Source organism: Amblyraja radiata, chromosome 12 (genome assembly GCF_010909765.2).
Source record: "Amblyraja radiata isolate CabotCenter1 chromosome 12, sAmbRad1.1.pri, whole genome shotgun sequence".
Taxonomy (NCBI): domain Eukaryota; kingdom Metazoa; phylum Chordata; class Chondrichthyes; order Rajiformes; family Rajidae; genus Amblyraja; species Amblyraja radiata.
In genome coordinates, this window is record NC_045967.1 from 52,018,322 (window position 1) to 52,041,618 (window position 23,297).

The window sequence follows — 23,297 nt, forward strand, 5'->3', positions numbered from 1 at the left end:
CCCCGCCCCATCCCCAAGGCGCGCCGCTGCCACTTGTGACGTCATCTCTGCCCCCCCCCCTCCCTCCTCCACCAGCATGCACGCCCCCGGGGCCGGCGCCGGCGCAGTAGCAGCGGCAGTGTCGGGGAGCAGCAGCAGCATCAGCCATCAGCTGCGCGCCCCTCCCCCTCGCCTCCTCCCCCCTCCCCCTCTCCCTCCCACCCACTCACTCACTCACTCACTCCAACATGGCCGACTTCGATACCATTTCCGAGCTGGACGAGGACGACGAGCGGGTGGTGATGGACGAGCACTTGATCCGCTACACGCCCGACCCGGTGGTGGTGCGAGGGGCCGGCCACATTACTGTGTAAGCTGTAAGGAAGGAAGGAACCGCGAAATGTTGGTTTAAACCGAAGATAAGACAATAAAACGCTGGCAATAAACTCAGCGGGACCAGGCAGCGTCTCTGGAGAGAAGGATTGGGTGACGTTTCGGGTCGAGATCCTTCTTCAGATCCCTCAAGAAGGGTCTCGACCCGAAATCGTCAGCCATTCTTTTGCTGTGTAAGTTGTTGTTGTTGTTGGGGGTGGAAGAGGAGGGGGGGGAGGGAAGACCTCCTCGGTCTCCCGGCCCCATGATGGACGCGGTGGGCCCGGCGGCCGGCCTGGGCTGACAGCAGCTGAGAGAGGAGCTAAAACCGGGCAAACATGTGTTGTGGAAGCAACTGCAGACGCTGCTTCACAACGAAGACACAAAAATGCTAGAGTAACTCCACGGGTCAGACAGCATCTCTGGATAAATTAAATAGGTGACATTCCGGGTCGAGATCCTTCAGACTAAAATCCAGTCCGAGGAAGGGTCTGGACCCGAAATATCACCCATTCCTTTCATCCAGAGACCCTCTCTGCCTGCCCCGCTGTTACTCCAGCATTTTGTGGAACATTACTCCCGCTGTAACCAGGCAAGCGACGCGCAAACATTCCCACGGAGAGCCTCAGCACTGCAGTGCCATGAGCACATCCCTTCTTGGCATTCCACATTTAATCTCGCAATTACAATTTATTTCCAATTCAGCTCCCTTCACGTGTAACATCTCCAGCTATTTACCACTTTAAAGAAAAATTGTATTGGAATTTATTACAAAACCATCTTAATTCTCCGTGATGTTGTCTTGACTTGAGTATTCCGTAGGAAGCTGTGTCGTGATATCTATGTAATCTGAATGTTTTGGCTGTCAATCCATTTAAGGTAACAGGATTTAATTTGGAATTGTGTAAAGATGTGTCAGTGGGCATGATATTTTCAATCCAGATTTGTGTGATTTGCTCGTCCAATAGTTTAAAGCCCTACAATTGTCCTAAAACCCTGAGATTTATGATCGGCCCTATTGATTTAATCACTGATGCAGTGCTGTCATCAGCTTTGAATAAAATAGTCATCCCTTTTGTTGTTTGAAGTGTAACTATACAGGTTATACCTACAGGGGTTTAAACTATTGGAGGGTTTGGGGGTTTTAACAAGTAGTTATCTTTGGTACATAGGTTTTAAATAATCCAGTTGTAACTGCTGTAACTTTTTTTAATGTTTCTGTCTCTTGACGTTCAAATTATCCATTGCACTTACTAATTCAAATAATGCACGTTTAAAATATCATCTTCAATAGAACAAATATTAGTTCTGCATTAATGCAGGAAAGAGATTCTGCAGGACAATGTACCTCACTGTTTCAGCATTTTATTTTTTTAAAGGGGTGTATATAAAATAATTAAATGTAATTTGCCACTTTTGATGCCAAACACGAGACATCCTGACCACTAACATTTTAATGAATAGAAGATCATGGGCTTGGATTGTGGAATTGTCATAGGAAGAAATATATGTTTACACATTACTTTTCCATTACCTTATATTTCGCAAAACATTTTACAGTCAATTAAGTATTTTGGGTGTAGCCATAGTTATTGTATAGGAACCACAGCAGCCAATTTGAATATGGGCCTGAAGAAGGGTCTTGACCCAAAACGTCACCATTCCTTCTCTCCACAGATGCTGCCTTTCCCGGCTGAGTTACTGCAGCATTTTGTGTCTATCTTGAATGTGACAAGCTCATCCAAAAAAAGGTGATATAATAACCTGGTTATCTGCTTTATTTAATGTTGAGGAGGGAGAAGTATTAGCTAGGACACTGGAGTAACCTGCCCACATTTCTCCAAAATTATGCCACATTATCTTCTGTGTCCAGAAATGGAAACTATGTGTTGGGAAGGGGGGGGGTCTTCATTTAATGTCTCATGGAAACATTTAAGCTCCAAATGCCATATTTTATAAAGGAAACAAAATACACTGGTCACGTAATATTGGTGAATGATTCATCAGTTAAACTTTGTTTCGTGTGTTTAAGTAATATTATGGTCTGTATTGGATGGGCAGTGTCGCCCATTGTGGGGGACCAGCGAGTACAGTGGGAGGGCTGCTAAGAACAAAAGACTTGGTCTTGGAAGTAGTGTGTGGAGGGGGATGGGGAGAGACAAAGAAGGGACAGACAATATTTTTAAGAAGGAACTGCAGATGCTGGAAAATCGAAGGTAGACAAAAATGCTGGAGAAACTCAGCGGGTGAGGCAGCATCTATGGAGCGAAGGAAATGGGCAACGTTTCGGGTCGAGACCCTTCTTCAGACTGATGTGCGGGTCGGGGGGCGGGAAGAAGAAAGGAAGAGGCGGAGACAGTGGGCTGAGGGAGAGCTGGGAAGTGGAGGAGAAAGCCCACCTAAAATTGGAGGTCAATGTTCATACCGCTGGGTGTAAACTGCCCAAGCGAAATATGAGGTGCTGCTCCTCCAATTTACGGTGGGCCTCACTCTGACCATGGAGGAGGCCCAGGACAGAAAGGTCGGATTTGGAATGGTATGGGGAGTTGGTGCTGAGCCACCGGGAGATCAGGTTGGTTATTGCGAACCGAGCGGAGGTGTTGGGTGAAGCCATCGCCAAGCCTGCGCTTGGTCTCACCGATGTAGAGCAGCTGGCACCAAGAGCAGCGGATGCAATAGATGAGATTGGAGGAGGTGCAGGTGAACCTCTGCCGCACCTGGAAAGACTGCTTGGGCCCTTGAATGCAGTCAAGAGTGGAGGTGAAGCGACAAGTGTAGCATTTTCTGCGGTTGCAAGGCAAAGTGCCAGGAGAGGGGGTGGTTTTTGGTGGGAAGGGACGAATGGACCAGGGAGTTACGGAGGGAGCGGTCTCTACGGAAAGAAGACGGGAGGAGATGAGAAGATGTGGGCAGTGGTGGGATGGAGTCCTTGTAGGAAGCAGGGTGAGAAGAAGTGTAGTCCAGATAGCAATGGGAGTCAATATTTTTAGGTACTTTTGCATACTGTGTATGCAAAAACAAAGAATTTCACTGTACCTTCATGGTACATGTGAAAATAGATAGTATCTGTCTATTCTCCTCTTTGGTATATACAAGTTGGGGGAATATGTCATTGAAGGCAGATTTGAGGGAATATAACCTGTTTTGTTTGATAAAGCATCCTTCTGATCATCAGAACTTTCTCCAACCACTGGGGAATTCATCGGTGAAAATATGGGGCTTTAGGTTGTGTGTTGATGTCCCAAACTCTCTATGTGCAATTGAACAGCTGTCTTTGTAGTTAATAAGCTACAATGTGTACAATGTGATGCAGCACTGAGTTATGGAAAACACTGGCTGATGTAGTTTGGGCCACGCAGATCAACAGTTCTTCAAATTTGATTCTTTGTTTTAGCTACTGACTGATGTCGGATTATAGGTGGAGGTTCTGCATTAGACTCTGGCACGTTGTACAGAGAAAACAAAAAAAAATTCAGCAAGGGGTTTCAACTAATTGCTACCTCGTGACCTTGAACATCTCGAGAATTAATCACAACATGCTGGGTTGTGAATTTTTGTTTGGGAAAAGCGGGGTGATTATGCAGTCTTGTTTGAACAGGATAAATGAGAATTTAAAAAATAAAATTTAGGAATCTGGGTATCATTAACAAAGCCAGCATTTCTCATTTATTTCCAGTTGCCCTTGTAAAGGTGATGGTGTACACCTTTTTTGAAACGCTACACTACTTCTGGTAAGGGAATGTTCATTGTGCAACTCAGTAGGAAGTTCTAGAAAGCGGGATGGGGTACACACCACAATCTGTGTCAGTGGTGCTGAAGTGGAGATGGTCAAGAGTTTCAAGTTCTTGGGTGTAAATATCAGCAACAATTTGCCCTGATCAAAAGGCATTGACGTCATGACCAAGGAAGAACTCGAAGAGCTTTACTTCCTTAGAAGTGTCTCGAATCGAAATATCACCTATTCCTTCTTTCCTGTCTGTCCTGCTGAATTACTCCAGCATGTTGTGTCTAACTATCTTAGAAGGTAGTTAGACACAACACAATACAGCATGTCTCTAATGATGACCCTTAGCTATTTTGACAGATGCACCAGAGAAAGCATCCGTTGTGGATGCATCACAGCCTGGAAAGGCAATAGCTCTGCTCAAGACTGTAATTTGTAAAGAGTGAACATGGGCTAGTCCTTCACACAAACCAGCTTCCTTCCCATCTCCCCCCCCCCCCCCCCCCCCCCTTCCAATCATCTCCATTTGTACCGAGTTGCCTTGAGAAAGCAGCCAACATAATCAAGGACCACTCGCACCCGTGCCATTTGTTCTTCTATCCTCTTCTATTGGGCACAAGATACAAAAACCACCCCATTCAAGACTAGCTTCTTGAATGGACATCAGATTCTTGAATGGACTCTCGTACACTGTGGATGAATTCCCAGTCTTTCAATCTACCTCGTTGTGGCCTTTGCGCTAGCTTTCTTTGCACCTTCTCTGTAGTTATAACACTATATTCTGCATATTTCTGTTTTGAATTATCAGATATACTCATGTATGGCATGATTTGCCTGGATAACACATAAAACAACTAGTTTAACTATCTTGATACACGCAACAATAACATACCAGTATCAATGCTGACCACAAACAATGAAATGACGGTAATATATTTCCAAGTTGGAGTTGAGTGCAACCTGGAGGATCCTCTGATGGTGTTTACATCGATCCATTGCCTCTTCCTTCACAGTGGTAAAAGTTTCAAGTTTGGAAGGTGCTATTGAATTAGTCTAAGTAAGTAACAGATGCATGGTACAGTAGGATATAGGCGATGTATAAAGGCGAGGGTAATGTGATGTGTAAGGTATTGTCTGACTTCAATCCAAGACTTTGCTTTCTTTGGAAAACAAAATATTTATGAAAATACTTCAGGTTGTGCCATTAGTTGATCAATAAAATAAATAGAGTTTTGAGTTCCAAGTTATTCAGAATAATGCACGAGTGATTTGTGATTCAGTATGTTGGGGAAACGTCGGCAGGCATGTTATGACTTGATCATGGTAATTGACACATGGGAAATGGAAATTATGGCACCCATGAGATTTGGTTATGCAGTGAGCTGTTCTGATTTAGAAAATATTGCCAGGAAGGTAAATAGAAACAGATTCAATATTAATTTCCAGAAGAAAATTGAATGTAGTCTTCAAGGGTGGTGGTGGTGGGGGAGATGTGAACTAGATGCAGGAGTGAGAAGTGAGCTCTCATCTACATAAGATGAATGATTTTGTAGTTCCGCAGACCAAGTTGCTGTTATCATCCCTTGATTCTCCCAATTTTGTTAGCCCTTGCTGTCTCCTCCCTTTCCTCAGCCCTTGGGCTGTCTCCTCCCATCCCTCAGCCCTCGGGCTCCTCCTCCTCCTTTTTCCTTCCTTCTCCCCGCCACCCCCTATCAGTCTGAAGAAGGTTTTCGGCCCAAAACGTTGCCTATTTCCTTCGCTCCATAGATGCTGCTGCACCCGCTGAGCTTCTCCAGCATTTTTGTGTACCTGCTGTTATCATCCCTTGCTTTCATCATGAATAAATAAATCTGCATCAATATCAGAAGAATGTTTTATGAAGTCGGTCTGATGAAGGGTCTCAACTCAAAATGTCACTTGTTCCTTTTCTCCAGATGCTGCCTGATACGCTGAGCTACTCCACCATTTTGTATCTATCTTCAGGACAATGTTTTATCTGTGCTTCGTAATATGTCTTAAGAAGTTGCATCACAAAAATTGAATTTTGTACTCGGCCTAACCATGTTATGTCAACATTTCCCCTCCTTGTGAGCATTTGTGTCCATTGGGGATGAACTTGTATTTACATCAATGATTTTAAGATACTGGAATTATTTCCACATGATTTGAGAATACTGAGATTTATAAAAGTGTTTGTATGGATGGAGGAAAATGATTTCCTCTTAGTTTCATTGACAGTGGAATGTTTGCTGAGAATGTGGGAAGAGATTGCGTTCCTGTTTTGTTCTGTGAAGAGTTGTTGGAGCAGTGAATGCTTTTCCCCAGACAGTAGTTGAAAGGACAGCAAGGGGAAGGTAAATAAAGTACTTGAACTATCAGACTGTGATTCAGGAGACAGCAGCAATGTTACTCCAGCATTTTGTGTAGGTTTAGTGGAGTAGGTTTAGTGTTAGACTCTTGGAAAGAGTAATGTGGATATAGTTAGACAAATAGACTGCATATGCTGGAAATGTTATATTTACAATAATGTCTTTAAGAAAACTAGATAATTAAGCAATAAATACCAGCATGGAGAATTAAAGCAGCCTTATACAGATTAATATAAGACACAAATATGTTGGAGAGGAAAAATTGGCAGTGGGAGAACAGAAGTGAAAACTACCAGAGAGCAGCAAAATAAATGAAGGTTGAACATGATAAAGAATGTGTTAAATCTTTAACAAATCTTTTGTTAATTTCACCACTCATTTACTAGGAAAAAACCTAGTGCCACTTTCTCATAGCAAATAATCCAGATTGAATGAATTAATTTTAATGTAAATTGCTGACAGGTTTAAATTTCTGTATATGAACGGCATTTATTCAAGTGTATTAAGGGAGATGTATGATATTGAAGATAGACACAAAATGCTGGAGTAACTCAGCGGGACAGACAGCATCTCTGGAGAGAAGGAATGGACGACGTTTTGGGTCGAGACCAAGCAGATGCTGGTTTACATTGAAGGTAGACACAGTTATTGGTGTGTGCAGTTTAGTTGATCTTCCTGCTTCCCAGAAACATTTTCTTTATCCTCTGCTTATAACAAAGTGGAATGGATTCTACAAATTGCACTTTTTTTCTGTGGATTAATGTGCTGAGGTTGCATACAATCTGGTTCAAACTCGAACTGTGGTTAGAGATCAGTGCTTGTGGTGGGAATGAAGTTGATGGCTTTCATCTGACTGATTGTCTTTGGAATTGCTAGTCTAGTCTCCTCTGCCATTCAATCATGGCTGATCTTTCTCTCCCTCCTAACCCCATTCTTCTGCCTTCTCCCCACAATCTCTGACACCTGTACCATGTGAAAAATGCCATGTCTGAGGTGATATCAATTAGGAGAGAGTCACCTGGTTACGTTTTGTCCAGCAGTTTAACCATTAATTATTCATTGAAATGTGCAATTTTTAATCCTCATTACTCTGAAATTTCTAAATCCATTTCATCAAATAAGAAGCTAATGCACTGCAACATTTCTGAGGCTAAAAAATGCTGAATTCTAATAACTGTCAAGATTGGTGGTATTTCCAGTGAAAAGGCTTTCCTTAATTATGTTTCCAAAATGGTCTATATTTTTCCCCATACTGTATTTCTAATCTAACCTGGATTGGACTAATTTGGATTGCCTGCTTGTACTTAAACCATTCAATATTTTCTGTAATTGGATACGCTTAATTGCTGTTCACAGAACTTAGACCTTTACTCATATTGTATTTCTCTTCACACCATCCTGAGATTAAAATGAATTTTAAAACAGGATTCATTTCCTTGTCTCCTTGAATTTTGTACATAACATGCAGTCTTTCTGCTATATCAAACCAATTCACATACTTTGTTTTTGTATGTATAGGCATGACATTCTTTTCCCTATTAATCAATGATATATCTGCATATATTCATTCAATAGATAGAAAATCTGGAATTTTCATTTTAGGGAGTGGTTGCTGTTCATTTTGGAAAATGTTCCAAATTGAAATGCTGGGTTGAAAATTATGTTTTTTTATTATGTCATTTTTGCTCTGATATTTTAGCTGGCATACTTAAGGATGAATGGAGGTGGTGCATTTGAACATTTGTGCAAAAATATTCTAAATTTAAATTGTTGAGTTTTGGAAAGCATTTCATGCAGTTATAGGATATCGTATCAACTTAAAAAAAAAAAAAGCAGGGGTGACTTTAGTGGCATTTGCATTTAGCTTAGTCCAAAAGATGTCAACTCCAAAGGAAAACAAGACTTCAAACTTTGATACCAATTCTATATTATCTGGTTTCCAATTAGTCACTTTTAGTTTATTTTCCATCTCATTAATCCATCCTTGCTGAACTTTACTCCATTGATTTAAGTAATTACCAACAATTTTATTGGAGATTTAAAGAGACATCATGTGAAGTTATTCTGTGAATTGAAATTAACACCTTAGTATCAATTGTAATAAAGATTTTATTTTTAGAAAGGAGTACACCTGCCTCCCCCTATATTTTTCAGAATATAGTACTTGCAAAATAGCCTTTTGCTAAAAAGTCAGTCTCCTCCTTGGGTAAAGATTTTTATTTGTGTTTTTTTTCCCCTTCAGGTTTGGCCTCAGCAACAAATTTGATCCAGAATTTCCTTCAGTGCTTACAGGAAAGGTGAGTTGTAAATGTACACTGGTGATTTTCCTCCTTTCATGTATTGCCACCCAAGACTTGTTCAAAAAACCTTTTTGCATTTATCTCATGATTAAATCTTAAAACAAATTTGATCCATACTATTTAAGCAAGCATTTTTAAAATCAAGTACACAAGGGGATGTTTCTAGCGACCTCTTGGTTGCAATAACGGGATCATTCAGGTATCAATTTCCCTCCTGGGATAAATAAAGTTCTATCATATCGTAGATTCAAGATTTAGCCTCTGATCCATGCTGAATGAGCTACTTCAGATGGGATTGTAAATCTTGGCCATAATCTTTTTTTTGCAGCCGAAAATCATGAAGAACCATCCCAATGTGCTTTTTGTGCAATTTACTGCAACTGAGACTAATTTTAATGATTTGAATATTGTACTTGTTTTTAAATCGGGTGTCGCTGAGTCAGTAATTTATGACAATGCACTGACAAACCATCTATTTATGCAGACAGTAAGATGCATTTTAATTTCTTTGCTTCCCTCCTTGCTGGTAAGAATTAAGTATCAAACCAGTAATGCATAGTTTGTAAGTAACTTTATAATTACATTTCACTAAAAACTATTTAACATGAGCTTTCCTTTATTATCACTAGTCCAACCTTTATAACTAAGTCCCAAAATGTTCAATTTCGTTCAGACTTCGGTCTGGATGACAATAAAAGGCTATCTAATATAACTAAGTCCCAAAATGGTAATGAAAGCTTTTCACCTTACCTCGGTGCATGTGACAATAAACTAAACTAAACGGCTTAAATAAAAATTGTAATTTGAATGTTCATTGAGTAAGATTCCTGAATTTAATATTTAAGGAAAAATTCATAGTTTGGTGAATTTTGGAAGATATTATCTGCAACTAATTTGATTTTGCAAAAAAAAAATTACTTGCTTTTATTCTGCAGCTTCCTTTTTAAAAATATTCATTATGGGTGTGATGCAGGTCCAGAATCGATGATTCATACTCTTAACATCCACAAAAATGAAAATGTCAAAGTATGTCGTCATTCTGGTTCCTTCGGTGAAGTTCTTTCTTCTGATTCACGAGGTTATGGTTCAAATTCAGATAAATGAGTACACAGATCTTAGACTAAAGCTACATGGCAGTGCTTGAGGCACTGCTACACTGACTGAGGTGCCATCTTTAGTATAGCATATTTACCAGTTTGCCATATCAGTTTGATTTAAGGATTAACTAGGGATCATTGCAGCATTCTTCCATAGATAATTAAAATGGCCATAAAAATAAAGGTCAAATTTGCTTGAGCCTTCTGTAGTTGTTGCTGCTCATAGTTTTGAAGAACTATATTGCTTTTAATGAATCTAAATCAAAACATTAAAAGTATCCCTCTTATTTCCTTTCATGATCTCCAAAAGCTACAGAATTTTTATTCCATCTATTCTAATGACATTTAATGATTAAATATAACTCAAATGTTAATTTGATAATTACAAAGTTAAATTTGGCAGAGAGTTCCTGTCTTTTTTCCCCGCAAAATACTATCCTCATCCCGTCTTCTTTTCCTAACACATTGAATCCTGGCTACAATACAATTCTGCAAACTGTCTCAGTACCAACTTTAAATCTCCCTAAGGTTCATAGCAGAGTTATCTGCTTTTGAATATTTCCAGCAAGAATCATTGGATTGAGATCATGTCTCATCTCTGAAGATCAAGTAAAGTTAGAGGGGGGCGGAGAGAGAGGACAAGCAGTCCAGAAGATCAGCAAAAATAATTGATATTGTGGGCTTTTATGCGTAATTATAAGAAAACTGACTGCACAGTTCCGTAAATTTGTTTGTGACAGATTATATGGAAACCAATCATGAATGTTTACTTGCATTTGCTAAAAGACTTCATGAGGGACAGAGTGAGGAGGACATGTTGGGGAGTAGAGAAGGGTATTGTTTGTGGAGAGAGAAGATAGGAAACGATGATGGATACCTGGTTAGATTTGGTAAGAAGGGTATTGTAATACCCTTCCCAATTTTGATATTTTAAGGAAATTCAACCAAAATTACTTCAAATGCACTTTATCATGTTTAAAAGAATAAAACTTTTGCTATCATAAAGTTTCAATATCAATTTTTTTTTTAAATTGTCAATGTGAGAGAAATAGTTTAATTTGTTGAGGTTGGAATAGGTTGATTTGGGTTAGAAATGTTGATTAGTACTGAAGTATTGAAACTAATGCCAATGACACCAAATTCTTTAATTAACATACAATAGATTTGCAGGTTATGACCTTTTATCAGCTGCCACGGAAAAGGGGTATTTATGTAAAGAAATTTGTATGCAATAAATTATCTTTTGTAAAACAAATCCTGTGGTTCACTGTATTAATTTTAGGTGAGCACAACAAATGTTATTGACAAAAGTTGACCCTTTTCTAGGACTTGATCTTAATAGAATCTAGCCAACTTAATACTATAATTCTGTTCTAGACCTGTACTTTCTCTAAGAGAAGCATAGAGTAATGCCACAATGTTGTAATATACAACTCTGAGAATACACTTGATGACTAGACCTTAATAGTGATATGAAGAAAAGAACCTTCCTACTCTAAATCTGCAACAAAGAGCGAGCCTGTGGCGGGCTGGTTGTGCATTGCAGAGAAGTGCAAGCAATAAACAAGCCAGTTGCATTGTCCCTGTACCTGCCACTTGATAGATTACAGGGCTTATTATGATTGATGAGGTATGGTTAGCCTGCTGGGCTCTGCCAGGCTTTTCACTATTTGTGAAGTGTTTTTGCATCCTGTCGTAAAATGTTACAACCATGTTTTATTGGCAGGTCCAATATAAAGCTGGGAGGAAGTAAGGCTCATTTGCGGTGTGGGAAGCACGCCTTCCTGACCAGTAGCTGAATAGTCATTCACATTTTTCTTGCGGCCAGAATACACAGCTTAAGGCTTGTAATAAATGTGTTGCTATCTGGTAATAACTAGGATGTTTTTTGACATTTGATTATATTTACAAATGTGTCACAAATGAACTCATCTGTTAGGATGTCTTGTACAAGTCATATAAAAGTAACATATTTCATTTTTCACTCTATTCAGTAAATTGTAACATGTTTTCCCCAGCTATTAGATTGATGTTAAAACTTTCAAAACTCTATAGGCCCATTGCACTCAAAACCCAAATGACGGAACACTGTTAGCAAGACCAATTTTAATGCTTTTGTTAAACGGTTCAATGTGGATTTAGGTTTTATTCAAAAAGCTAGAGTATATCTGAAAAGTGGGAAACAAAGCTGTTATACCTTGATCATTTTAATGGAAATTAATGTGCACTCGTTTCTCCCCAGCACCCGTTTATCTCCTAACCAGCTCCTCTTAAAGACCACTGTAACACTTGGTTTGCCATATAAATAGTTGTTGCTCATCTCTTTCATCCTTCTTTAGAGGATCACTTGCTTTGGTATTAACTTTATAAGGGACAGTAACATTGTAACATATTTTGTAAACCACATGATAATCTTGTATCCTTTACTGGATTTGATTATTTCTTTGAAGATGCACATGGCGTTATAAAATATCTAGGGGGAAATTAATATGCAACCTCATTGTCTCACTAAACATGTTTCCATAATAATTAAACCATCTGTAAATGCTGAGTGATTATTACATCTTGGGAACTGATTTGATCCTAAATAATGTTTCAGATCTTTGAGGTGAGTTTCCTTCCAACCAAAAGCTTTCCATTGTACTTCGGTACGCATGACAATAATTAACTAAACTAAACTTTTTTTTAAATTGCTGATAAGGAAAGGATCTGGTATAAACATGATGGGCTAAATGGCCCAACACACTGTGATTTTTAATTCTGACAGATAAAAAAACTGTTCTACTTCAAATCTTACATGGAAAATTATCTAGCAACACATGAGAGGTTATGGAAATAGAGGGAACAAATCAATCAAATTCAAGTTGTATTACTTCTCTCCTGCATTTTGAAGCAAGAAAGAAAAAATGAGTAATAAATGATTTTTTTAAATTGTAAAAATGATGATGGTCTGCTCGATACATTTATATTGAATTCACTGAACGCTCCAATTAAATTGTAACAATATTTGCAACAGGAACAGAGCAGGCTCCAAGTGCATTATAGATGTTAGTTTTTTTTAAATAATAATCAACTGGTCCTTACAAGCACACTTGTACACACGAACAACTTGATTTTAAACTGCATATGGAGATCAGTGTCCTCTGTCGAATGCTGCTTGTTTGATTACTAACAATTTGAAACTTGCCCATTTTTCTACAAATAAATTCATTACAATTCATCCCTTTATAGGTGGCTCCAGAAGAGTATAAAACAAGCATTGGCCGAGTGAATGGATGTTTAAAGAAAAATCTCCCCATCAATGTGAAATGGCTGCTGTGTGGTTGTTTATGTTGCTGTTGCACCTTGGGCTGCAGTCTGTGGCCTGTCATCTGTCTTAACAAAAGAGTAAGTACCTTTTAATTTGGACCATACACACAAATAGCTCAATGTTACGAATTGGTCACTGACTTAGAGCTATTGAGGGGACATTACTTCCTTGAAGGAGACAAAGTACTTTTTTTTGTTCTTGTTCTAGCACAATGAGCACTGGTTACAATCCGCCCCGAGTAGCCAGTGTTCATATGTAATATTTTGTTAGTATTAACACACAACTTGGTCACAAGGTATTGTCATTGAGTTCACTTCTATCCATACTTAATTTCAGTGCTGGATCTTCTTCTTTTCATGTCCATCTTGTTACAAATGTTGACCTTGCTGTCATCGTCTGTCGTAAAGAATACTCACTCAATTACCTGTCTTTACACCTGCAGACGGAACTGTTTTATGCTATGTTTACCAAATGACTATCATATGTTTTTTGACACGTGGCTGCTTACTTAATTTGTGTGGACCACTACTGTTAGTCTAGAATGTTGTCCAGAATGTTGGTTCTATATTTAGAAGAAAATTATGTCTCGGGCTGAGAAACGAGCCAATCATTTTTGTAGGTAGACGAAAATGCTGGAGAAACTCAGCGGGTGAGGCAGCATCTATGGAGAGAAGGAATAGGCGACGTTTATGGCCGAGACCCTTCTTCAGACTGATGTCGGGGGGAGGGGTGGGCGGGAAAAAGAAAGGAAGAGGCGGAGACAGTAGGCTTGTGGAAGAGCTGGGAAGGGGAGGGGAAGGACGGAGAAAGCAAGGGACTATCTGAAATTTGAGAAGTCAATGTCCACACCGCTGGAGTGTAAACTACCCATGTGAAATATGAGGTGCTGCTCCTCCAATTTGTGCTGAGCCTCACTCTGGCAATGGAGGAGGCCCAGGACAGAAAGGGCGGATTCGGAATGGGAGAATGAGTTGAATTGCTGAACCACCGGGAGATCAGGTTGGTTATTGCGAACTGAGCAGAGGTGTTGGGCGAAGCGATCGCCTGTGCTTGGTCTCGCCGATGTAGAGAAGTTGTCACCTGGAACAGCGGATGCAATAGATGAGGTTGGAGGAGGTGCAGGTGAACCTCTGCCTCGCCTGGAAAGACTGATTAGGTCCCAGGATACCCAACTTTTGCAGTTGTGGCCACAGAGTCATTCAGCACTAAAGCAGGCCCTTCGGCTCAACCATGCTGTCCATGCTGACCAAGATGCCCCTACCATGCTTGCCCCACCTGTTTATGTTTGATCCACATCTCCCTATACTTTGTTGGAGAGACTGCATGAAGCAGGGTGGGAAGAAGTATAGTCTAGATAATTGTGGGAATTGGTAGGTTTATAATAAACGTCAGTCGATAGTCTATCTCCTGTGATGGAACTTTATCACCCATTCTCCCCATTCTTCCATCTTCACCGTATATGCCCAAGATGATGTGTTTCATAGCAGGACATCCAAGTTGTCCTCATTCTTTAGGGAACGGGGGTTCCCCATCATAGACGAGGCCCTCACACGTGTCTCCTTGGTACCTCGCAGCTCCGCTCTTGCTCCCCTTCCCCCTAGTCACAACAGGGACAGCCCGTAGTCCATGCCTTTCACTCCATCAGCTGTCACAACACATAATCCTTCGACATTTTCGCTAATCTCTAATGGGATCTCACCACTAGTCAGTCACATCTTCCCATTTCCACCCCATTCTACAGAGACCATTCTCTCTGCAATCCCTTAGTTAACTCATCCCTTCCCACCCAAACCACCCTCTCCCCAGGTACCTTCCCCTGCAACCACAGGAGATGCAACACCTGTCCCTGTACCTCCTCCCTCGACCCTGTCCAGGGCGCTGACAGTCCTTTCAGGTTAGGCAGAGGTTCACTTGCACCTCCTCCAACCTCATCTACCGTATCAGTTGTTCAAGGTGTGGACTCTTATACATCGGCAAGACCAAACGTAGACTGGGCGATTGTTTCGCAGAACACCATTGCTCAGCCCTCCTGGGCCTACTTGATCACATTGACCTTTCTGTCCTGGGCCTCCTCCACTGTCAGAATGAGGGCAAATGCAAATTGGAGGAATTTCGCTTGGGCAGCTAAGAACCCAGTGGTATGAAAATTGATTTCTCTAACCTCAAGTAACCCTTGCATCCACCCCAGTTCTCCGTAATTCCCCCACCCACGTTGTTGTACTAGTTTCAAAGTTGTCTTGAATCTCATTGTAACTCGTTTTCACCTAACCCACAGCTAACAATGGCCTGTTTCTTTTATCATTGTTACTTTTTTGCATATCAACACTAAGGGTACCTATCAATGACAAAATCCACTGCCACCATTCCCATATTGACCTTGTGTGTAGGAAGGAACTGCAGATGTTGGTTTAAACTGAAGATAGACACTGGTGTAACTCAGCGGGATAGGCAGCATCTCTGGAGAGAAGTGATGTTTCGGGTCTGAAGAAGGGTCTCGACCCAAAACGTCAACCATTCCTTCTTTCCCAGGATGCTGCCTGTCCCACTAAGTTACTCCAGCATTTTGCGTCTACCCACCCTTCCTGACCTTTCTGTCCTGGGCCTCTTCCACTGTCAGTGTCAGGCCATATGCAAACTGGAGGAACAGCACCCTGTATTTCGCTTGGGCAGCTTTCAGCCCAGCGGTATGATTCTTGATTTCTCTAATTTCAAGTAGCCCTTGCATTCCCTCTCTCTCTGTCCCTACCCCATTGTAGTCGTCTTTCTAGTTTCACTGTTTGTATCCCTTCATTAAAGCTCTTCCAGGGTCAAGAATGGCGCATTGTGGGCTCCACCTTTCTTGTATCATCGGTGCCGGCTGTGATTTGTTCTGGACCCTTTCATATCTCTAGTATTCCTGTCCCTTGACTCTCAGACTGAAGAAGAGTCTCGAGTGAAACGTCGACTTTTTTTCTCCAGCATTTTGTCCATCTTCAGTGTAATAGAGCTCTAGGGGCTAGTGGAGTCAAGGGATATGGGGAGAAGGCAGGCACAGGTTATTGATAGGGGACGATCAGCCATGATCACAATGAATGGCGGTGCTGACTCGAAGGGCCGAATGGTCTCCTCCTGCACCTATTTTCTATGTTTCTATGTAAACCAGCATCTGTAGTTCCTACATGCATGAAAGTAATTCAATCAATTTGCATACCTCTCCCATGTGAGGCAGAAGATGGACACAAAATGCTGAGGTAACTCAGCAGGACAGGCAACATCTTTGGAGAGAAGGAATGGGTGATGTTTTGGGTCGAGACCCTTCTTCAGACCATGTGAGGCTCGACCCTGACGGATTGCTGTGGAGGTTATCCTACAGAAAACATGCAGTTGGAACAGTGATGCTCTGGTGAATCTTAATTAGATTTTCTGTCATTGGATGATCGCATTGTTTCAACATCACTGCTGCCAGAATAAACAAAGGAAGCTGCTGCAGACAATTACATCTTGTTTTTGCAGTGTCTCACTAATGAGAGAATGAGAAGATTACATTTGTAACTGAGCTAAGCAAGTTTTCTGCCTGAAAGATTGAAGCAGTTGTTCAGATTGACATACTTGTCCAGAAACACCTACTGCTGTATTTATTCAACTCTCGCACCTCTTTTTATGAGGATGTTGCCAGGATTTACGAGCATGTTGTCAGGACTAAAGGGTCTGAGTTATAGGGAGAGGTTGAGCAGGCTGGGGCTCTATTCCTTGATGCACATGAGGATGAGGGATGATCTCATGGAGGTGTATAAAATGAGAGGAATAGATGCACAGAGTATCTTGCCCAGAGTAGGGGAATCGGGGACCAGAGGACATAGTTTTAAGTTGAAGGGGAAAAGACTTAATGGGAATCTGAGGGGTAACTTTTTCACACAATGGTGGTATGTGTATGGAACAAGCTGCCAGAGAAGGTAGTTAAGGCAGAGGACTATACCATCATTTAAATGGATAGGGCGAATTTGATGGGATACGGACCAAAAGCGGGCAGGTGGAACTAATGCAGCTGGAGCATGTTGGCCGGTGTGGGCAAGTTGGGCTGAAGGACCTGTTTCCACACTGCATCACTCTATTACTGACTCTTTTGAAACTTTCTTTCAACAGTAATACATTTTGAGTGCAGAAATTATGTAGGCAAAAGCGGTGTTTGTGTTTGTCATGTTTATATTAGTGGCATTTAACAGATAGCAATGATTAGAGTGGTATTGACTGAGGGAAGAATATTATTACACTTCAAATTGTATTGCTGAACAGCAGATGGAACTGAAGCATAACATATAATGGAAGCACTTATCACATGACAATGCAGCAGTTTGCGTTTTTAGAATGTGATGAGAATTATAATATCCTAAGTATAGAGATGAAGCACTAATAACATTGCAGTAACATTTTATGAACTTAAAATTTTAAAATATTTAAACTTTATTGGTCTGCTAAATTTAGTGGTTTAATGATGCATTTGTGAATATCAGCATGTCATTATAGAAGGATGAACATTTTGCAATAGGAAATGCAGTTATTAATGTTAACTTTATTTGATGTTTATAAGTCGGATCAGTCCTGCTGATAATGATTATTAAATATATATATATCTTGCATACATTGCATTTGGTTATTTCATGCAATGTTTAAGACTATTTCAGCCATGGCCCAACCTTGCAAACTTTGAAAATGCCCAAGGACTAAAACGTTGGGTGCTGCTAAACATGTGTTGCATTCACATACTTGACAGTGTTGCATGGAGTCTGCATCAGGATCGTCGGGAAGTGGGTGAGAGGAGAGGACTTGGTGGTGAGAGAAAGGGGGTCAATTGATGGAGGGTGCAGGAAAGATTGGAGGCATTGAGGGATCAAGGCCTGGGCTAATTTGAGGCAATGGGTGTTGGAAGAAGAATCCAAAGCAACAACGGCATATGTGCTAGGACCACTTTAATGGACATCTGTTGCTGGTAAGAAAGTGTGCGTTGTAACAAGAGAATAATGTCATATGGATATATATAGCCAACACTTTATTGAATGTGAAAAGGTTGAATTTCTGGAATGATATAAAAGAGTATCCAAGCTGCATTTTCAGTTCTGTGGGACAGAAATACAAAGCTTCTAGGCCAGAGTTTAATGACTGGGTAGATAGTAAACACAAACAATTTACGGAACCTGTTGGTGCAGAAGTAAATTGCAGTTGTTACAGGCCACACCTTGAATCCTCCAGATTCTTCAACAATCATATCTTGACATGTTTTTCTGCTAAAGAACGGGTTCTTCAACACCTTATCTACCTGTGACCGCACTTTTCACGGAACTATGTAGCTATACTTCTAGGTCTCCCTGGTCTTCAACATTCTCCAAAGCCCTACCGTTCGCTGTGAAGGTTCTGCCCTGTTTTTATTCCCCCAAATGCAGCAACATCTCATCTAGATTAAATTCCACTAGCCATTGTTTGGCCCACTTGCGCACCTGATCAAGTCACCAGTGATTCTTGATAACCATTTTCATTGTCTATGATACCACCTATTTAAGTGTCATCTTCAAACTTACCACATCATGCTTGTAGGCAGACAAAAATGCGGGAGAAACTCAGCAGGTGAGGCAGCATCGGGTCCGAAACGTTGCCTTTTTCCTTCGCTCCATAGATGCTGCCTCACCCGCTGAGTTTCTCCAGCATTTTTGTCTACCTTCGATTCTCCAACATCTGCAGTTCATTCTTAAACATCATGCTTGTACATTCTCATCCAAATTGTTGACATAGATGACAGACAGCAATGGGCCCAGCACTAATCCCTGAGGCACATCGCCAGTCAACACCACCACCTTGTTTCCTATAATTAAGCCAAGTCTGTATCCAGTTAGTTAACTCTTCCTGAATACCATGCAATTTTGTTATTGGTGTCATGAAATGTTCAGCTGTCAGTTGTTGCACTATGCTCAACTTTGCATAATCACTGTCATTAGTCAATTTAAAACATGCATATTTGCAGTCTCCACCCCACCTTTCACCTTTCCTTCTCTGGAACTTCAATTGTTCAACTTTCTATGTAGTTTCGATGGAAGTTTATCAACCTGAAACGTCAGTCTTTTCTCTCTCCACAGACACTGCTGGACCCTACTATATTCCAGGTTTTTGTTCATTTCACAGCATTCTTGTTTTACTCTACGCTTTGGAATGCTCTCTAATATCTTCCAGTGCTTCAAAAGACGTAATCATGGCACAATTACTTATTTTGAAAGGTGGTTTACTGCAGTCCTCAATTACAGCTTTAAACTAATGCCATTGTACTCTATATACCGTATGTGTCTCAGATGTAGGATGGAAAGAGGAAGGAGTACATCCATTCATTTATTTACTTCGCTATTTTATCTGAAGAAGAATGTGCTGCCGTTCGAGAGGATACAGAGATGTATGAAAATGATTCTGGGAAAGAATGGGTTAACGTATGAGGAGCGTCTGGTGGCTCTCCTGTACTCGCTGGAGTTTAGGATAAGGGGGTTCATTGAAATCTACTAAATAATGAAGGGCCTAGGTAAAATGGATGAGGAGAGAGTGTTTCTCATGGTGTATACCTTTTAGAATGGGGATGAGGAGGAATTTCTGGGGTGGTGAAACTGGAATTCATTGCCGCAGAAGGCAGTGGAGGCCAAGTTATTGGGTATTTTTAAATTGAAGATTGATAGGTTCTTGATTAGTAAGGGCGTCAAATGTTACAGGGAGCAGGCAGGAGAAGGGTTGAGAGGGAAAAATAGATCAGCCATGATCTAATGGCAGAGCAGACTCAATGGGACGAATGGCCTATTTCTGCTCCTTTGCCATATGAATCTTAATTTATTTGTGTATATTTATACTCTAACCCTCCCCCAAATTAAAATGACATAACATGTTTACAACTCCAGCAGCAAAACCAGCTTATTTTTTTAAACATTAGTTCAATTTATCTGTCTAAATATTTCTAATATTTTCTATTTTTGGACCAAATATTCTTTGCTCTTGCCTTGAAGCTTTTCTGAAATTCCTATGAAGGCTAGTAGAATTAATAACCTGGTTCTGACGTTTAATGCCTTTTATTACTAATAGTATTTATTAATATTCTTTTAGTAAACCTCTTTGTTAAGAAATGGATTTGGTGTTTGTTTTTGTGTAGACTGGTTACTATCTCTTCTGATGGTCTTGATTTAAAAAGCAAGCTTCAACTTTGTAATGGGCAACTTTTGTAATGCTAGAGCAAAACAAAAAACGCTTTTATGAATTGTCTACGTTATTGTATAAATGCTCTGTTAAGTATAATACTGAAAAAAAACGATTTAATATTTTTCAGACTAGAAGATCAATACAAAAGCTGTTAGAATGGGAGAACAACAGATTGTATCACAAGGTGAAGAAATAGTAATTCTATATTCAGAGCATATATATTGTAATTATGCTGGTTTATGACTTGAAGATAAAGCTGTCATGCCAGATTATTGATAAAGATTATCGACGTGGAAATTCAACCAGTTCATTCCACATGGTGGCGCTGTATTTTGCTTGTCCATTTCAACACCTTGACCTGAAGAAACATTTTAAAGTATTAAAGATGTTATATTTTCCCTACATTGTATTGTGTTCATTTGCATTGAGAGAATTTGGGCATCTATTCCATCTTGATTCTAAATCACTTATATTGCTGAATTGTGAAAGTTTCTTTTAGGAAGGGCTGGATGAAAACCTAAAACTGTAGGAGTGTTACCAGCATTAGAAAATCTTGAACTCTGCTGAAACTATTCAAACTGCTCTAACTTTCAGGAGTTATTATTGCATTGGTCCCGGGACAACAGACAAGTTGATTCCAAAATGATTGAAACCACTTTTCTGCAACTGTTCCATTCTCCTTCACTAATTCTCCATGACAGTGCATTTATACTTCTGTTCACTTCTAACAAAAGACAATATTCCCGTCATTGACATCTAGCCATCTCCAAGCATGTGTTTTGGGGTGGGGAGATAGTCTTCCATAACATGTTGCCCCTCAGTGATGTGTTTTGCAGACATTGGATCAGTTCACATATGCATACAGGGAGCAAACAGAGATCTACTTTATTCTTTTTCTGGACTACCGTTCTGGTATGAAGTCCAGGGCATATTGCATCTTCTTTCAGATGAATATGAAGATATCAGATTGAAGCTTTCATTTTTCAGGACCTACTGACATTTAAAGCTGTGGGCATTTTCTCAGGAGGATTCCAAGTCCAGATTATGTATCATGTTTGATTTTTCTGAACTGGGTTTTATATTCATAATTGAGACATTTTAAGATCAGAAATTGCTCTAAAGTCTGTGCTTCATCCGATCTGATGCCCTTGATACCAAAAAATTAGTTGGATTTGTACTTATCCAAGTACAGTAAGCTTGTTTAAATTGGAGCTGTCAATATCCTGAACCAGTTTTTGATTTGCGCATTCATAAATTTCTTCTTTATATTTAATTGCAATCCTTGTCCTAATTTTAGATTCAACCATGACCGTGTTTCTTTTGCAATCCTCGTTACTTTTCTCGACAATTTTGGGCTCTTGTGAATTTCCCTCATTAAAACTTGTCTAGAACTTTCCTCTCAATTCCCATAATGTCTCACATTCACTATAATCTTTTAGGTACAGCTTTTCAGCATGGCCTTGAATTATTCATTTGTTCTCCCTGCAGGTTTGTTATCTGTCTCTCAGGAATTCTGTATAAACCATCTTTAGGATGTGTTGCACATTGGTTTGGTATATTTTCTATGGTGAAATACGACTTGTTTGTTAAATGGAGAGAAGTAGGAAGAATAATCTTAACATAATTCAGTGCTGCCAGTATCACTGAGTCATCATTTGCAGCATTTAAAACTCCTTCAATATTCTGAATGTAGATGGTTTAATAATTTAATTGAATTTTTGTTAATTGTCATATAGTTTCATTACTTCTGCACAAAGTTTGGCTCGTGTATTGCTTTTATTCCTCAACTAAATCTATTTTTCTATTTCTGAAATTAGCTTGGGTTGCACTGGAAGTTAAGTAAAAGGAAATGCGAGTCCAGTAACATGATGGAATATGTAAGTATAACTGCTTTTTAGTCATGTAGTTCTTATCTTGATGGCACTATCAAACAGAGTTTGTTCGCCAACGTCTATTTGGGATTTGCTATGAACAGTCACCTGCAGACCTCATTAGAATTATGACCAAATGTAGATTTTTTAAAAGCTATTGAATCCCTGATGTTAATTCCTTTGATAGCAATATTTATCGAAGTATGATTTTAATGTCCTTGGAAAGCAGAACGACTGGAATTCCATGGAAATCTCTATACAGTATTTAAGCAATATTGAGCACCAAGGAGATAGATTCAGGTTGTTACCCAATCATCTCAACCCCAGGAAATAACCAGGGATGTTCCATAACCCAGTGATTTTTCCAATGCTTCAGCAGTGATCTTCTTTCCATCATGGCCTCAGAAGATATTTATTGGATTGTAAAATATACCATTCCATATCCAAATCCATGGCAAATAAAGCGACAAGTGGGCAACATTCAAGCTGAGGTTGAAGTGTTGGATTGACATATTTTTATTGTTATGCGAGTACCTGGCATTGACCAGAACTAGAAAGAAAATTTGACTGCCTCTTCTAGACGATCAGTAAAGGGCCTGTCCCACGAGCATGCGACTCCATGCGGCAAGCGCGACCTAAAGGGCCTGTCAAACGAGCATGCGACTCCATGCGGCAAGTGCGACCTAACGTGGTCGCTTGAGCCGTACGGCCTCGCGGGGCCGGTTCCACTTCGATCGCCGGAGCCGTATGGAGTTGTGCGGAGCTGGTCCCGACATCGCGCGGGGCTCCGAAAAACTGACCATGTTCAAAAATTGCGCTCGGCAACGGCCTGCTGGCCCGCAGCCACCTCGACGCCGTACGTCACGCGCGAACTTCCCGCGGACTTCGCTCGAACTTCATGTCACTCACTCGACCTCCGCGCGGCCACCGCTTCTGGTTTGGTTGCGCTTGCCGCATGCAGGTCGCATGCTCGTGGGACAGGCCCTTAATTCTCGAATTATCCCACTGCCAATATCATCCCCGGTCATCATTTGACTTGAAACTTCACCAGATCAGCCATATGATTACTGTTGTTATA

At 40.4% G+C, this 23,297-nt stretch overlaps 1 protein-coding gene across 1 annotated transcript in view; it reads left to right on the forward strand.

The window, feature by feature from the left end:
- The first annotated feature begins 180 nt into the window (after positions 1-180).
- Positions 181-23,297, forward strand: part of LOC116979197 (cysteine-rich hydrophobic domain-containing protein 2-like) — a 28,374-nt gene continuing 5,257 nt past the window's right edge. The window contains exons 1-5 of the mRNA XM_033030758.1: positions 181-349; positions 8,687-8,741; positions 13,073-13,228; positions 20,476-20,532; positions 22,166-22,225. Coding sequence (XP_032886649.1) covers positions 228-349; positions 8,687-8,741; positions 13,073-13,228; positions 20,476-20,532; positions 22,166-22,225 — 450 coding nt within the window. The 5' untranslated portion in view covers positions 181-227. The remainder of the gene's footprint in view (positions 350-8,686; positions 8,742-13,072; positions 13,229-20,475; positions 20,533-22,165; positions 22,226-23,297) is intronic.